The following is an 18,138-nucleotide window of genomic DNA, read 5'->3' on the forward strand; positions in this document are numbered from 1 at the left end:
TAGAAGATAACATCCGAAAAACTCTTCTAGACATTGGCTTAGGCAGAGTTAATGACCAAAAATCCAAAAGCAAATGCAACAGAAATGAAAATAGATGGGACCTAATTAAACTAAAAAGCTTCTTCACAGTGGAAGAAATAATCAGCAAACAGACAACCCATAGATGGGGAGAAAATCTTTGCAATCTATACATCCAACAATAATATCCAGAAATTACGAGGAACTCAAACATATCAGCAAGAAAATACAATTCCAGGCTGGATGTAGTGGCTCATGCTTGTAATCCCAGCACTTTGGGAGGCTGAGGTGGGCAGATCACCTGAGGTCAGGAGTTCAAGACCAGCCTAGCCAACATGGTGAAACCCCATCTCTACTAAAAATACAAAAATTAGCTGGGCATGCTGGTGCATACCTGTAGTCCGAGCTACTCAGGAAGCTGAAGGAGGAGAATCACTTGAACCCAGAAGGTGGAGGTTGCAGTGAGCAGAGATTGTGCCACTGCACTCCAGCCTGGGTGATGGAGCGAGACTCTGTCTCAAAAAAACAAACAAACAACAAAAACCAACAAACAATCCCATCAAAAAGTGGGCAAAGGATATGAATAGATAATTTTCAAAATAAGATATACAAATGAAAAAATGCTCAACACCACTGCTTATCAGGGAAATGCAAATTAAAACCACAATGAGATACTGCCTTATTCCTGAAAGAATGGCCATAATTTAAAAATTAAAAAAAAAATAGATCTTGGCATGGATGTGGTAAAAAGGGAACACTTTTACACTGTTGGTGGGAATGTAAACTAGTATAACCACTATGGCAAACAGTATGAAAATACCTTAAAGAATTAAAAGTAGGTTGGGCGCAGTGGCTCACGCCTGTAATCCCAGCACTTTGGGAGGCCAAGGGGGCCAGATCACGAGGTCGGGAGATTGAGACCATCCTGGCTAACACGGTGAAACCTCATCTCTACTAAAAATACAGAAAAATTAGCCAGGCATGGTGGCTGATGCCTGTATTCCCAGCTACTCGGGAGGCTGAGGCAGGAGAATGGCCTGAACCCAGGAGGTGGAGCTTGCAGTGAGCCGAGATCGCACCACTGCACTCCAGCCTGGGCAACAGAGCAAGACTCTGTCTCAAAAAAAAAAAAAAAAAAAAAGAATTAAAAGTAAAGCTACTATTTGATCCAGCAAAAACCACAGTACTGGGTATATACCTAGAGGAAAGGAGTCGTCATATGAAAAAGACACTTGCACATGCATGTTTATAGCAGCACAATTTGCAACTGCAAAAATATGGAACTAACTTAAATGCCTGTCAACCAACAACCAACAAGTGGATAAAGAACATGCAATATATTTATATACCATGGAATGCTACCCAGTCATAAAAAAGAATGAAATAATAGCATTTGCAGCAACCTGGATGGAGTTAGAGATCATTATTCTAAGTGAAGTAACTCAGGAATAGAAAACCAAATATCATATGTTCTCACTTACAAGTGGGAGCTAAGCTATGAGGAGGCAAAGACGTAAGAATGATACAATGGACTGTGGGGACTTGGGGGAAGGGTGGGAGGGGGATGAGGGATAAAAGACTACACACTGGGTACAGTGTACACAGCTCAGGTGATCAGTGCACCAAAATCTCAGAAATCACCACTAAAGGACTTATCCATGTAACCAAAAGCCACCTGTTACCCCAAAACTATGGACATAAAATTTTAAAAATAAATAAAATATATTCTAGGAAAATAAAGATGAAATCCAAAAAGAAATATGAAGGCCGGGCATGGTGGCTCAAGCCTGTAATCCCAGAACTTTGAAAGGCCGAGGCGGGCAGATCACAAGGTCAGCAGATTGAGACCATCCTGGCTAGGACAGTGAAACCCCATCTCTACTAAAAATACAAAAATTAGCCAGGCGTGGTGGCAGACGCCTGTAGTCCCAGGAGAATGGCGTGAACCTGGGAGGCAGAGCTTGCAGTGAGCCGAGATTGCACCACTGCACTCCAGCCTGGGTGACAGAGCAAGACTCCATCTCAAAAAAAAAAAAAAAAGAGTAAGAAGACATGGGATACTAGAATCTGAGGAACTGAGCCAAGGAATGGAATGACAACGTAAAAGTAGGCTTATAGGTAACAGGTCAAATTTAGAACAAGAAGTCACTGGGCTTCATGAACAATTTCTCCAAGAAATTGGAATGAATTCCACACAATAGAAAGAATGAGTAAAAAACTTGATCATTTTCACATATAAGAAAGTTACATGCTTCTTTTTTGAAGGCTGCAGATCTCAGTGACAATGAGTATGAATCAAACTGCTGAGTTCTTCCTGGTTCTGTCATATACTATTTGATCCCAGGCAAGTTGCTTATCTTCCTTGTGCTTCTTTTTTCTCAGGATAGTATTTACGTCACTGGGTTGTTAAGGATGTAATTTTTCTTTGAATAGTGTTTGAGGCACATATGCAATTACGTGTTTGATATTATTATCATCATTTCCCAGAGGAAAAAAGAAAGGCCATTAGAAATTCCAAGAAAAACATAAAAGTGTACTAGACAGTTAAGGTCTAAGTATGAGGGAAACCAAAACATGGCATTTTTTTAGTAATAGATAGAGAAAAGAGTCCATTTTTGTTAAATTGTACCCACTGAGAAGCAAGGTAATCCAAGCACATTACTTTGTTCGGTAATGATTATTGCAGAGATATTACTATAATGTAAATGAAATGATTATTTATAACATAATAATATAAATGCTGTTAATAGTATTTTGAGTTTTAGAATTAACCTACAAACAAAACATAAAGGCTTAATCAGAGTTCAAAGCTGAATATAATAGTTGACCTAAAAAATGTAAAAGTAAATATATACTTGACCTAGGGAAGAAGTGTGGAAGACAGTTGGAAGACAGGATAAAACTGTTAAGATCTTCATTGTATATAAAGGGGAATCAGGAGTTAGTGATTAAAAATGATGGGAAAATGTTAGATATATTATTTCAAGTTGCAAAAATTAACAATAGAAGAAACGAAAAAAGTAACTATCAAAGATCCAGAAGAGGAAAATGGGGAGTGGCAGGATGCAGAGTGGTATAAACAATCTTTGTTATTGATTTTCAGTAGACAATGTTTAAAGTTAATAAATTAAAATCAGCAGCAGAAACTCATTCTTTAGAAATATGGAGTTAATCTTATAAGGTACTGAAACCCAAAAAGGTTAAACTTGGTTGCCTCTGAGAAGAGGAAATTAGAAGAGGAAGCAGAGAATGAAAGGGGTGTGTGTTCTTATTAGTGTTTCTCTACTATTTGCATTTAAAATATCACATGTATATTTTTATTTTTAAAAAACTCAAATTTTACAATTTTTACATAAGATGCTAGCAAATGTATTATGATGAGTAACCTGATTGTGATGTTATGTTGTAATATACATCTTGGGAGACTTTTATTAACCATGAACCTAAATAAAACACGAAATTAAATAAACCATGTAGATGAAGATAAAACTGATAATCCTTTTAATATTTTTTAAATTATAAAATGTGGGAATATGCAACAAAAATATGTTATTAATTATGGCCCTAAGTCTGTATTTCTCCATATTTCTTTATATATTTATAATATATATATAATACAAAAATTAATACCTAAGAGACTCTCTAAAGTGATTTTCCCTTGCTAATTCTCTGATTTAATTTATCTCTATAGTTCCCTATATAAAAACTACTGAATGATGTCCAAGGCACATTGAATGCTCAGGACTAGTCACTCTTCAGCCTGCCCAGCATAATCACTTCTGCTTAAGTGATTATCAGGAGTCAATAGTGTTGGTTCCAAACCTGTTTGTGGTAGTTGCTATTGCAATTATGTAATTTGATGAACCACCATACATAGCATGCTCAAAAAAAGGTCTTGGTTACACATTAAAAGATTAACAAATTGATATATATTTTATTTGATAAATTTGAATGTTTAAGTTATACATGTATGTTTTTTATGATGCTCTGTCTTAACTGACTTTGTAAGTGCTAGTCCTTACCATGTTCAATAATCTCTACTGTATTGAAATACCTCCAACAAAGAATATATTACCTTCTCTACTGTCGCCATACATAAAATTTGACATATTATCAGAGATGAAATAACTTTAACATGTTATCATTTTGAATCCTAAAATTCACTTGAATTTTGGATTTGTAGGAGCATATATAAAATTATTAGGACTAATTTGAATTTCTATTAAGTAATTATAGAGTATACAAATTACACCTACCTCAGTTGTATTCTTAAGATAAAGATAGGGTCTAATAGATCTTGATTTTAGATGTTCTTCTACTGGCTCTAAAGAAACAAACATAAGTATTTCCATGCTATTAAGTTACCTCTAATTAAACCCAATCAACCATTTTCTCCACTGCAGTAAACTTTTAAGAAATGTAAATGAATAATTTTATTTACTTACATATGCATTGCTTGTACATGGTTAGAGCTAAATCTATTTTAGAATAATTTGCCCTAAAAGTGAATTTCTATTAACAGACTATAACTTTCAATTATTTACTATTATACAATAAAGCTATATTGTCTTGGAAAATGATGGATTTCTAAATAAAATAAAATCATATGTGTTATTCAAAAAATATTTTGGTTAATTCCTTTGAAAAGAGAAATAGAAATAGTCCCTTCTGCCTGCCCTTCTCTCATATTCAGTTATGAGTTTTGTTAATCTGAATTATCATCCAATGGATATTCTTAAAGTCAGTATGGTGCAGGGGTCAGGCATACAGACTTTGGACTTAGATAGCCTGGGTCCAAATTGCACCTTTTTGTGTGAGTTACATAGCCATAGCCATAGGAAAGTTACTTAACATCTATGAGTCTTACTTTCCTCATTTGTTAACTGGAAACAATAGCACTTATAGAAATACTTTCAGAGTTAAATGAGATAATAGATGTAGCAAATTTAATATGGAGTCTGGTAGTCATTAAATCAATAGTTATTTGTTGATAAACTACTATATTCCAGACACTGATGGACTCTGGAATTGTGACTCCTGCCCAATGATGCATACATTTTAGTGGCTAATATGGAAAATAAACAACAACAACAACAAAAAAACAAGACATTGGACTGGTGCAGTGGCTTACACCTATAACGCCAGCATTTTGGGAGGCCAGGCCAGGTGGATCACTGGAGCCCAGGAGTTTGAGACTAGCCTGGGCAACGTGGTGAAACCCTGTCTCTAAAAAAAAAGTACAAAAATTAGCTGAGTGTGGTGGTGTGCCTGTAGTCTCAGCTACTCAAGAGGCTGAGGTGGAAGGATTACTGAGCCCAGGGAGGTCGAAGCTGCAGTGAGCCGTGATCACACCACTGCATTCCAGCCTGGACAACAGAGTGAGACTGTGTCAGAAAAAGAAAACCACCAAAAAAACAAAAAACCAAGGGGTGAATAATTGAAATTTATTCTGTAACAGAAATAAACACACTTTGGTGAGGAAGAACCATAAAAGAGTTATATTGTTGATAGGGTAGTCAGAGGAGGCCTCTCTGAGCAGATGACATTTAACCAAAATATGCAAATGAACTGTAAGCTGCATAAGTACAGTATCAGTGTGTCTAGGCAGAGGGGAAAATATATATTCCTCTCAGGCAATCTGGCAGTTGCCTCAGCCTCTCAAGTAGCTGGGATGACAGGTGTGTACTACCACACTCAGCTAATTTTGTATTTTGTATTTTTAGTACAGACAGGGTTTCACCATGTTGGTCAGGCTGGTCTCAAACTCTTGACCTCAAGTGATCCACTTGCCTTGGCCTCTCAAAGTGCTGGGATTACAGCCATGAGCCACTGTGCCTGGCCAGGTCTTTGTAAGGAGTACAAGTTTCATACTAAGTACAGTGAGAATCCACTGAAGAGGCTTTAATCAGGATCAGCCTACAAAGATCAGTATATGATTTAAGGAAAGAAAATGGATTAGAGATTTTTGCTACCATTATGGAAGGCCAGGTAATGAGTACTAGCCCTTCTGCTGAAAACATCTTAAAAGCCTAGATGGAATATTTTTTACAGTCTAAAGAGAATCATTGACTTAAAAGATGATAAGGGACCCCTGGTCTTAAATTTAGGAGAAGATAAGAACTCAGATAAGGAAGCCCAACATGCCAAGCCACTTTTTCCCTGAGAGTATTTGTGATGTGAAAGGAAGATCAAGTTTTGGAAGCTTCATGGCTTGAGACAGAAAAAAACAAAAAGCTGACCAAAGGTCCAAAGTTTTGATATTTAAATGTTCTCCACTTCCCTTCCCCCCCACACAAAAAAACCCCACACCTATTCATTTTACCTGGGACCCAAAAGGGTGAACTAGAATAGTTAAGCTTGCCACCTGGATGTTTTAGGGGAAGTGAAGCCTTGAATGCTTTGGTATGTTCTGACAAGTACTGCCTCCAGATACCTGGCATAAACAGTAAAAAAAAAAAAAAAAAAAATCTTTTCTGGAGTAAGGTATCATCACCTTAGTTCTCAAATTGTTCCTATAAATAATTTTCCAAATAGTGTCCAGCACACATTCAAAGATAATAAGACACATAAGGAAATATGACATTATGAAAGTGAATCATGAGAAATAAAATAACAATGTGTATAACAAATCCTTTGAGAAATCAGGTTATGAAGCATAATAGGGAAATTAAGCAATATGGGGTGATGTGGAGTCAAGAAACCTCAGTTAAGAAGGTTGGTGAGAATTATGCAATTGAATGATTGTTTGATAATGGAGAGACAGAGAAAAACGAAGGCAACATGAAACGCTCAAACTCTCTGAGAACTGATAATGCTGATTCCTAGCTCACAGATTCCTATAATTTCCTTTTTATTTTGAGGAGTCTCGCTCTTGTCGCCCAGGCTAGAGTCCAGTGGCACGATCTCAGCTCATTGCAGCCTCTGCCTCCTGGGTTCAAGTGATTCTTCTGCCTAGTCTCCTGAGTAGCTGGGATTACAGGCATGTGCCACCACACCTGGCTAATTTTTGTATTTTTAATAGAGATGGGGTTTCGCCATATTGGCCAGGCTGGTCTCGAACTCCTGACCTCAGGGAATCCACCTGCCTCAGCCTCCCAAAGTGCTAGGATTACAGGCGTGAGCCACGGCGCCCACCTAGCCAGATTCCTAAAATTTCTAACTTGAAAGTAAGTTTCTATTAAGCAAGCTGTTCATACTTGACTTTTAAAAAACAATAACAAGGAAATTCTCAGCATTGAGCTGAAAGGAAACTCAGAGATTTTCTTTCTAGAAGAAAAAAACACGTAACACTATAAACATAAAAATATATTCCTATTTTGTGAATTGTATAAATCGTCCATTCTGATATTTAACATCTCTTCTTCTTAGTAAGTTCTTTTTTATAGTTCATGGAAATGCTTTTGACAGAGATCAAATTATCAAGAACTTTTAAGACACACATCAGTAAATAATAAAATAAATAAAGCACCCATTAATAAATCAAAGAATTAAATATGTTACACAAACCATTACCTGTTGACTCACTTTCTTTATTTTTTACATTTGTTTGAACAAAGAATGGTCTTAAATTTGACTTTTCAAAATTACTCTTTCTAGGTTCAGGCTCACATTTGAAAGAGACATGCCTGGAATAAATAAAAATTAATTTAAATTAAAATAATGAGAAAAATTACAAAATAAATCTAAAAAATAATTTTGGAGAAATGTGAAGTCCTAGTTATACAGATGTGGATGTTATGTTAATGTTGTCATAGTACAAAGTGTGAAACATTGGACTGATTAAATAGGAGCTGAAAATATTAGTTTTAGTCATTTAAAGTAGAGGGGGACAGAAAACTATTTGCTGTTGTGGTAGGATTGAGGGCACTCCAAGAAACTATTATTCACAAACTGATTAACCCTTTCAGAAAAATATGCTGGAAATCACTTCAATGAGACATTGAGGACATTACTGGACCTGAATCAAAGTGGTGGGACATAGAGTTAGGGAATTCAGATACTAGGAAGGATCACAGCATTTATTTATTGTAAAGACAAATTATCCTCCTCTAAATTCCTTAACTGGCTAGTTATGGTATATTAGAAAATTAATAGTATTACATAATTGATGCTCTTTCTGACCTCTAAATGCTAGAACAACCCATGACTCAACCCTCAGACCTCAGATACTCACCCTTAGTTGGTATAAGCCAGTCCCACACTGTAACTGTTGTCTATAGGCCAGTGTCCCAGATTTGTAGTCCAGACTCTAACCTCTTCTCTGAACTTCAGGTTTATATATCCAACTGCCCACATGACTCCTGCACTTAGCTTAATTATAAGTATCTCAAACTTAACATATTCAAAACCAAATTATTGATTCCACCACCCCCTTCCTGATCTTCTCCTCACCCAGGTTTCCCCATCTCCAGTCAACCAGAGGCTTAGGCCAAAAAGTTTGCAGACATCTTTTATTTCTCTTTCTCTCTTTTTTCACTCCCAACCTATCAACAAATACTGTGTCTTTCTTTGAAATAGATTCCAAATCCAAACACCTCTTTCCTCGTTGCTCCCATCCAAATCCAAGACCCCTTTATTTTTCATCTGAACCACTTCCATATGTCTCTAGCCTTCTTCTGTTTGCTCTCCCTGCTATTACACTCGTCCTCAACATTCTCTTCACAATACAGCCACAGCAACACTTGTAAAATACAAATGTGACTATCATTTCCTTCAACTGTTTCCTATCAGACTTGATGAAAATTCAAAATGCTCCCTAACAGACAGAAACTTTTCCCCCAGTTCTCATTTCTAAGTAGCAGAATTTCCACTGAATGCCACTCCAGGCCACTCTCTGCATACCCCTTCACCTCTCAGCTCCACAAGAATGCTGAGCAAATTTTCTAGCTGTTTGGTTCAGGGAAAGGAATTTAGGCTCCACTTAAGGACCTTGCTCTTTCCTCTGCCTGTAGGATTCTCCCCACAAGGGGTTGACGTGGCCTACTCTTTCATTTCAGTTTCCACTCACATTTCCACCTCTTCGGAAAGATCTTTCCAGCCCACCCCACTTCCCCCATCTAAAATAGTAATCCCTGTGGATTTTAATTCCCTCAATTTACTATATTTTCCTTCATAGCATTCATCACTGGTAAAATTTATATTATATATTGATTTGTTTATTTAGTTTATTATCTCTCTCCCCATCTTATCCTAGATTGTAAACTCCGAGGGCACACTATTTATGTGTTTTATTCACTGTGGTATTTTAGCACCTATAGCATGACTGGTGCATAGTATATGTTTAATATTCATTGAATGCCTAATAGGCTGGGCGCGGTGGCTAATGCCTGTAATCCCAACACTTTGAGAGGCTGAGGTGGGTGGATTACCTGAGGTCAGTAGTTCAAGACCAGCCTGGCCAACACGGAGAAACCCCATCTCTAGTAAAAATACAAAAATTAGCTGGGTGTGGTGGCATGTGCCTGTAGTCCCAGCTACTCTGGAGGCTGAGGCAGGAGAATTGCTTGAATCCAGGAGGCAGAGGTTGCAGTGAGCTGAGATTGTGCCACTGCACTCCAGCCTGGGTGACAGAGAGATATTCTGTCTCAAAAGAAAAAAAAATTATTGAATGCATAAGATTTTTGGTAAATTTTTATTGAACGTTATCATCTTATACTTTTTAATGGGTTTTCAGTTTATTCTCTCTTTTAATAAATAATTATGTAATCTCCAAAAAATAATTTATCTGTTCCTTTCAAAAAATGTATCTTATGTTCTTATTTAATATCACTGGGGAGGACTTCTAGAAGAGTGTAGTATACTAATGAGAATGGGCATTGTTCTGTTTCTAACTTGAATGAGAATGAGTCAAGGGTTTCTAAGGATGATGCTGGCTATATAGTCTTGTTAAGGAGCTAATATTTTATCCTTATCTTAAAAATACTTATGTTGCTAAAGTATTGTTTTCAAATTCATTTGCAGAGTATATAAAGATATTCAGATATGAATTTCCTTGTGGTGAACCAAAGAGCATAGGCTTTGAAGTTAGACCTTACTTTGCATCTTGACTCTATGTGAACTTCCATAGAGTATTGAATACTCTGAATCTCAGTCCTTCATATGTCAAATAAGGTTAATAGTTACCTCAAGGGATCGTTGTTAAGAATTATGTAAAATAAAGTTTAGAAAGTGATCAACAAAATGTCATAGAGATAAATGAGGATACTCTTTCTTATTCCTGAAATTTACACCACTTAGTCATAGTGGAGTAATATTTATTTAATACAGTGTTGGATTTCATTTTGTTAAAATAAGTTGTTGAGTGGCAATTATCCCGTTGCCTTAGAATTGGTGACCAGGTGACTTTTTACTCCACAGCTGAGTAAAAAGGAGCAATACATACTCTGTATTCTACAAAGATCCACCAATACTTGGAGCAAGAGATTATTTTAGGCCTTCAAATAAAAGAAACCTGGTGAGGGAAAAAAGAAAAATATCAGAATTGTAAGTCATTGACCTGTTAGGGTCTGCTGTGGCTTTTTCCTCTTTTCTCAATGTGGGAGGGGCAGGGATGCTTCCTCCACAGAATTGATGAGGGAATTCCCAAAGAATCACTCATAGAGACTGGTGTCTTTTTCCTCAGTTGCACATCTGTTAGACACCACACTTGCTGATTTGCCCCATGTCAAATTTGGAGTGAGTCGAATAAGCAAGTAAAGTAGGCACCCTGCACCACACTGTTTGGCATGGCCAGGATACTTGAGTTTCTGGGGAAATGCTAGGGACTGAATGTTTGTATCCCCCTCAAATTCAAATGCTGAAGCTTAAATCTCTAATGTTATGGTATTTGGAAGTGCAAGCTTTGGGAGATAATTAGGTCATGAGGGTATAGCCTCATGAAAAAGATTTGTGTTCTTCTAAGAAGAGTTGGTCTAACTCCTTCTCCCCTTCTCTCTCTATTTGCCTTTCTCTCTATCTCCTCATGACATGAAGATACAAAGAAACAGCTGTGTGCAAACCAGGAAGAATACCCTCACCAGACACCCAATCTGCTGGAACTTTGATCTTGGACTTCCTGGCCTCGACAACTGTGAGAAACAAATTTCTGTTGTTTAAGCCACCCAGGCTATGGTGTACTGTTGTAGCAGCCCATACTAAGACAGAAATTAGTAATGAGCAGTGGGGTGCTGCTGTAACAAATACTTGAAAATGTGGCAGTGGCTTTGGAATTTGTTAATGGGTAGAGGCTGGAAGAGTTTGGAAGTGCATGCTAGAAAATGCTGACATTGCCATGAAGGAGATATTAAAGGTGACTTTGGTGAGGGCTCAGAAAGAAAAGAGAAAAGCTTCCATTTTCTTAGAGAATCCATAAATAATTATGAACAAAATGTTGGTAGAAATATGGACGGTAAGGGCCATTCTGATGAGCTCTCAGATGGAAATAAATAACATGTTATTGGAAACTGGAGGAAAGGTGGTCCTTGTTATAAAATGGCAAAGACCTTGGCTTAATTGTGTTTGTGTTTTAGCATTTTGTGGAATGTAGAACTTGCAGGCAATGAAATTGGATAGTTAGCTGAGGTTAGTTCTAAGCAAAGTGTTGAGGAGTGATTTGGTTCCTACTGATGTTTATAGTAAAATGCAAGAGGAAAGAAATGAATTGAAGATGAAATTGTTAAGGAAAAAGGAACTAGAAGTTAAAGATTTGAAAAATGTTCAGCCTGCCCATATTACAAAAAAATGAAAAAGTATGCTTGGGAGAGAACACTAAAGGTATAGTAAGTTGACTGTTTGATAGGGAGGTCAGTGTGGATGTGTACCAAGGACCAAATCAGCCATCTCAACAGAAGCCAGGAATAGAGATGGGATTATACCCGCAGAAACACTGCCAGCTGGGACTAAGGGAAACAGAGAAAGTGGGACAAAATGAAAGAAAACTGTTGAACTTCTTAGATTCTACAGGACCAGATCATAGAGCTACTGTATGCAGCTGTTCAGCTATAACTGTGCACTATTTTTCAAGACAAGGGAATAAGGACCTCAAAAGCAATTCAAAGATGATGAGGGATGCCACTCCCACAACAGGCCCAGAGGGCATGTGCTCAGGGGACAGGGCTGCCTCCACTTCTATTTCAAAGGGTAAGACCCCTGCCCGGTGGAGCCATGGGTGTGCAACTCCCAGCAGGCAGAGCTTCAGAGGTGAGACCACTGCCTGAGTGGGTTCTGGAGGCAGGACCACTAGTCTAGTGAAACTAGAAGGCAGAGCTTTGAACCAAAGGAGATTATTCTCAAGCCTTAGGATCTCATAGAGTTTGCTTGCATGGTTTTAGAATTACTTAGGACCTATCATTTCTCCCTTCTTTTTTGTCTCTCCCTTTTGGAATGAGAATGTCTATCCTACACCTATCCCATCAATGTAGCTTGGAAACAAACAACTTGTTTGCCTTCACAGGTTCACAACTGGAGAGAAATTTTGTCTCAGGATACTCTTACCTCAAGTTTCATCCATATCTGATTTAGATGATATTTAGATGAGAGTTTGGACTTTAGAGTTGATGCTGAACCAGTTAAGACTTTTGGATCTATTGGGATGGGATGAATCTATTTTCCATGTGAGAAATATGTAAATTTAGGTGGGACAGGGGTGGAATTCTACAGACTGAATATTTGCATCCCCCCTTCAAATTCATATATTGAAGTCTAAATCCCCAAAGTTATGGTTTTGGGAGGTGTGGCCTTTAAGAGGTAATTAGGTCATGAGGCTGTAGCCTCATGATTTGGATTAGTGCCCTTACAGGACATGAGAGAGGTGCTATCTGTCTCTTTCTCTCTGCCATATGAAGATACAAGAAGACAGCTGTCTGCAAAGCAGGAAGAGTGTCCTCACCAGACACTGATCTTGGACTTCCTAGCCTTTAGAACTATGACAAATAAGTTTCTGTTATTTAATCATCCAGGGTATGGTATTCTTTATAGCAGTTTGAACTGAATAATGTAGGGGGTCAAATGGATACTGAGGTAGTAACTGTGTTTGGGTCAATTTGCTGATACTCTACCCAGATTGCTGACTGCAAGCCTGGGGATCCTTCGCAGAAGAAATTGTGGAGTATATTGGAGAGTATAGGAGTTGATGGAGAATTTGAAGAGTTGTAGCTGCTCTCCTTGGTTGGAGAATGGGTTCCTCTGAGGATCTCTCATATGTGCTCTTTATGACTAAAGTTGGCCAGAAAATGATTGATGACTAAGGGAAAAGTTGGAAACAGTGTCCAGAAAGAAATAAGAAATTTTGTCTTCTTCTCTCTCCCTCCTCCTTTACTACTATACAGGAGGATGTGCTGGTAAATTTTTAATAACCTCGCCTTTGGGTGTAGCTCTAATGTGGAATTTTACTCATTCATCAATGGCGTAAGCTACTTCATTGCTGAATCAAATAATAGTTTTTGAATATTTCCTTATTTTCCATGCTATTCAAAACATAACGGCTATAGGTAAGGCATACCTTTTTTGGTAAGACTTACTTTTAAGTTTAATCTTCATCATTAACATTTTCTTCCTCACTTTCTTAAATCTAGACAGACAACGACTCAAGCCTTGATTTGTAGTGTTTGCCAATTGCTGTGGTGTAAATACTCCCATCGTCAATTTCTACCAATGTGATATAATTAAATGTGAAATTTGGAAGAGATGTGTAGTAGCATACTATTATACAAATTTCTACCATATGGATATAGTAGATGTAAATAACTTCAAAACCATGGATAATAGTAAAATGTACAATAATTAGGAAGTGATGAGTTTTGAGTGTTATCTTTATTTTTAGTATGCCATTGAATTTTCAGTTTACATAATTTAATTTTTAATGGTGAGTGTTTAATAAACATCTCACAAAATTGCTGAAAATTCAACAAGCAGCTCTAATGAATTGGTAGGAGTTGGCTTTAGCACACCACCGTACCCATATAAGAGAAAAAAGAAATTAGAAGAAGAGTGAGGAGGAGTCGTGCTGGAAGAAGGCCATATCAACCTCCTACTCTCAGTTGAGGGAACAGGAATAATCAAATTGTTGACCATACCCCTCTCCATTTCAGCTCCCCCAGTGTCATTAGACTGGCTTGTATAGGGACGGGAAAGCCATGATGAGGGGTGAGATCAAAATACTAAGTTGGACAGACTTTTCATAACCAAAGTGATCAGGATGAAATTAGAGAAATATAAAACTGCTATATTATTATTACTATTTTTGAGATGGAGTTTCACTCTTGGTGCCCAGGCTGGAGTGCAATGGTGCAATCTTGGCTCACTGCAACCTCCACCTCCAGGGTTTAAGCTATTCTCCTGCCCCAGCCTCCCGAGTAGCTGGGATTACAGGAGCCTGCCACCATGCCTGGCTAACTTTTGTATTTTTAGTAGAGATGGGGTTTCACCATGTTGGCCAGGCTGGTCTTGAACTCCTGACCTCAGGGATCAGGCCACCTCGGCCTCCCAAAGTGCTGGGATTACAGATGTGAGCCACCATGCCTGGCCTGCTTTGTGTTTTTATATCCCTGAATCAAGAATAAGCAATGAAATAGTTAAAACTAACATTTTATTTTATATTTCTTTAAAAATCTATATTTGCTTTCTATTCTTGTGGTCAGACTTAAGGATCAAATCTACCTTTGCAAAAAAGAACTGAGAACTGTTCCACCTTTATCTGTGTTCCAAAACTATTTAAATAGTTCTTTGAAACTACAAAGAAACTCACCCTTGACACAGCTTCCAAGTAGTACTTTTGTAAAAGAATTCTTTGACTGCTTCCTCAAATTTTTCTACAGTTAGTGATCTATTTATGTTTTCTTTTTTGTTGAGATTTTTCCCTTTCATATTTTCCCAAAGTTCATCCATTATTACACCCATGTGTCAAAGCAATGTAGTTACACAAAGCATTCGTTATAATTATTTTAATGTCTTCCATATCCATGGCTATAGCTTCTTCTTCGTTACCAATATTGTCCCTTTAGGTTGCCATTGTTTTCTCTTCAATTTTGCAAACTGTGGTCATTTTAACATTCTTTTGGGAGGTGTTAAACATACTAAGTTTCTCAAGTACTCTTAAAAGTTCAGTGTGCTAGGCCGGGTGCAGTGGCTCAAGCCTGTAATTCCAGCACTTTGGCAGGCCAAGGCGGGTGGATCACCTGAGGTCAGGAGTTCGAGACCAGCCTGGCCAACGTGGTGAAACTTCATCTCTACTAAAAATACAAAACATTAGCCAGGTGTGGTGGCACATGCCTGTAGTCCCAGCTACTGGGGAGGCTGAGGCAGGAGAATTGCTTGAATCTGGGAGAGGGAGGTTGCAGTGAGCTGAGATCATACCACTGCACTCCAGCCTGGATGACAACAGAGCAAGACTCTACCTCAAAAAAAAAAAAAAAAAAGTTCAGTTCGCTTATGAGAGGAAAGCCAAAGTTTGGTGAACATACTGGGAGATTGATAGCTTTTCTTTTTTTTAGTCCTCCAACAAATGCATACTTAACATGGTTTATAAGCAATGTATTGAATTAAAAACTAAGCATTATACATTTGATTTATAAGATTAATTATACACAAATCCTGTCCTCAATTGATCTTGACTTTCTTTTCTAGTTTATATAGTCTCTTGTCATATTTTTTAAAGTTTCCATTTTATTATATAAAGTTTTTTTATTTGGCTGAGGTATAACTAAATTATAAATTCTGCTATCTAGAAGCAGATAGAATTGTAGGATAGATAAAATGGATATAAATTTTCCTTCTAGGCTGACAGGGACATGGATAAGGGTGTTCTATAACTCACTGAGGACAGAGCTACAATTACTTTTACCACAGTTTTTAAGGAAGATTCAAGTATCAGTTATTCTACTCCTAAGCTTCCCTAGAAGTAGATGTTAAAAACCACTAAGAGTCTGAGATTTGACCCTACTCATGAGCTAACAAGTTTGCCTGCCACAGTTTCATCAATGCTGGCAAAAGATATGAGGCTCTTGGATCAGAGACAAAGGACTATTAATTACTCAACAACAAGAGTATCCATATTGACTAGGCATGGTGGCTCATGCCTGTAATCCCAGCACTTTGGTAGGCTAAGGAGAGTGTACCACTTAAGGACAGGAGTTCGAGATCAGCCTGGCCAACATGGCGAAACCCCATCTCTATGAAAAATATAAACAATTATCCAGGTGCAGGGGTAAACACCTGTAATCCCAGCTACTCTGGAGGTTGAGGCAGGATAATCTCTTGAACCCAGGAAAGGGAGGTTGCAGTGAGCCAGGATTGCACCACTGCACTCCAACCTGGGCGACAGAGCAGGACTCTGTCTCAAAAAAAAAAAAGAAAAAAAAGGAGCAGCCAGATTATCATCTTCTGCACCAGTTCTCTGAGCTAGGAATAAAAATTTTGTCCCTAAAACCAAACATCATATGTTCTCACTGATATGTGGAAGCTAAGCTATGAGGATGCAAAGGCATAAGAATGTTGCAATGGACTTTGGGGACTTGTGGGAAAGGGTGGGAAGGGGATGAGGGATAAAAGACTGCAAATAGGGTGCAATGTATACTGCTGAGGTGATGGGTGCACCAAAATCTCAGAAATAACCACTGAAGAACTTACTCTTGTAAACAAATACCACCTGTGCCCCAATAACCTATGGGAAAAAAATGTTCCTAGCTCTAGGTTCTCATAGAAAATGAAAAGTAGAATTTGGAATTATAAATTTGGTGGGCTCACCAGTATAAGATCACAAATTTGTTTTTTGTGAATTTTATTGGTTTGTCCTTTTGCATTAAAAAAATTCATCCCCTCTTCCCTCTGCCCGTTTTTGTTCTTACATTTAAAAAAAATCCCTGTGAAATTATACCCTGTCTTAGTTGAACTAAGAGAAATATAGATAAAGGCCTTGATTTTGAGTTGCATAGGCTGGAGTTATAGGAAGATGACTGCTTATCATTGGGACGGGTCATTAAACACCGCATGTTCTCACTCATAGGTGGGAATTGAACAATGAGAACACATGGACACAGGAAGGGGAACATCACACTGTTGTGGGGTGGGGGGAGGGGGGAAGGACAGCATTAGGAGATATACCTAATGCTAAATGACGAGTTAATGGGTGCAGCACACCAACATGGCACATGGATACATATGTAATAAACCTGCATATTGTGCACATGTACCCTAAAACTTAAAGTATAATAATAATAATAATAATAATAAAAAGAAATGGCACTTTCATGCAAAGGGAAGAAACCCACCGGAAGGGTAAAGCTCAGATGGAAGCATGGGGTTGCTCTGAAAGCTCCCCCTTCCCAACTGGTAATTGCTTATGGATTACTTCACTGGAAATTCTTTGGAATGTTTTATGTTTTTATAGGAAAGCTGCTTTGAGAAAGAATCCCAGAGCTTTCACTGTGGCACCACAGAATAATTTTAAAAATATTTTTTCTGTAATAAGATACCCAGCTTGGGATCTCTATTTTATTCATATTTAATTTTAATTTGGGAAAATACTCTTCCCTGTAATTTTCTCAGAAAAAAGAAATACACAGGTAGATTACTTTCTAAAACCTTTCATGTCCAAAAAAAATCTCTTTTGTTCTCATACATAAATGATGTTTCATACAAACAGAGAATTCCTCAATTGCCATGCTGTTCAAAAGTTGAAAATAATTTACTGTTGTCTAGCCTCGGAGATGCAGAGAGATCTATAAAACCGATTTTATTTCCTTTCCTTTGTAATGAACTTGTTTTTTTGGAATTAAGTAATTTTACCATAAGTTTAGCAGTTGGTGACCCTTTTGATCTGAAACTTCAAGTCTATCTTCAAACTATGGGCATTTTTTTTTCTAATATTACTTTATTTCCTAACCATCTGTTTCTCTCTCTTCTAATTTATGTATTAAGTACATACTTACATATTGAGTATCCCAAAACCATACTAAATGTTTCTTTTCAATATGACTTCCCTTTTTTTGTATTTTTGCTAGATTGTGCTTCTATTTGGTCTTCTACATTATTGACCCAGTTTTCACCAATATTCTATTTTTTTTTAAGTTTTCTTTTTTTCTTTTTTTTTTTTTTTTTTTTTTTTTTTTTTTGAGACAGGGTCTTACTCTGTCACCCAGGCTGGGG

The 18,138-nt window shown here is 37.5% G+C and overlaps 1 protein-coding gene across 2 annotated transcripts in view; it reads right to left on the reverse strand.

The window, feature by feature from the left end:
• Window positions 1–18,138, reverse strand: part of C5H1orf141 (chromosome 5 C1orf141 homolog) — a 65,402-nt gene that overhangs the window by 31,191 nt on the left and 16,073 nt on the right. The window contains exons 5-6 of one of the 2 annotated variants that reach the window (XM_012506496.2): window positions 7,531–7,643; window positions 4,275–4,342 (exon numbers count right to left, since the gene is read on the reverse strand). In XM_012506496.2, coding sequence (XP_012361950.1) covers window positions 4,275–4,342; window positions 7,531–7,643 — 181 coding nt within the window. The remainder of the gene's footprint in view (window positions 1–4,274; window positions 4,343–7,530; window positions 7,644–18,138) is intronic. The other variant, XM_030812499.1, reaches the window with a different exon arrangement.

The sequence above is a fragment of the Nomascus leucogenys genome, chromosome 5 (genome assembly GCF_006542625.1).
Source record: "Nomascus leucogenys isolate Asia chromosome 5, Asia_NLE_v1, whole genome shotgun sequence".
NCBI lineage: Eukaryota > Metazoa > Chordata > Mammalia > Primates > Hylobatidae > Nomascus > Nomascus leucogenys.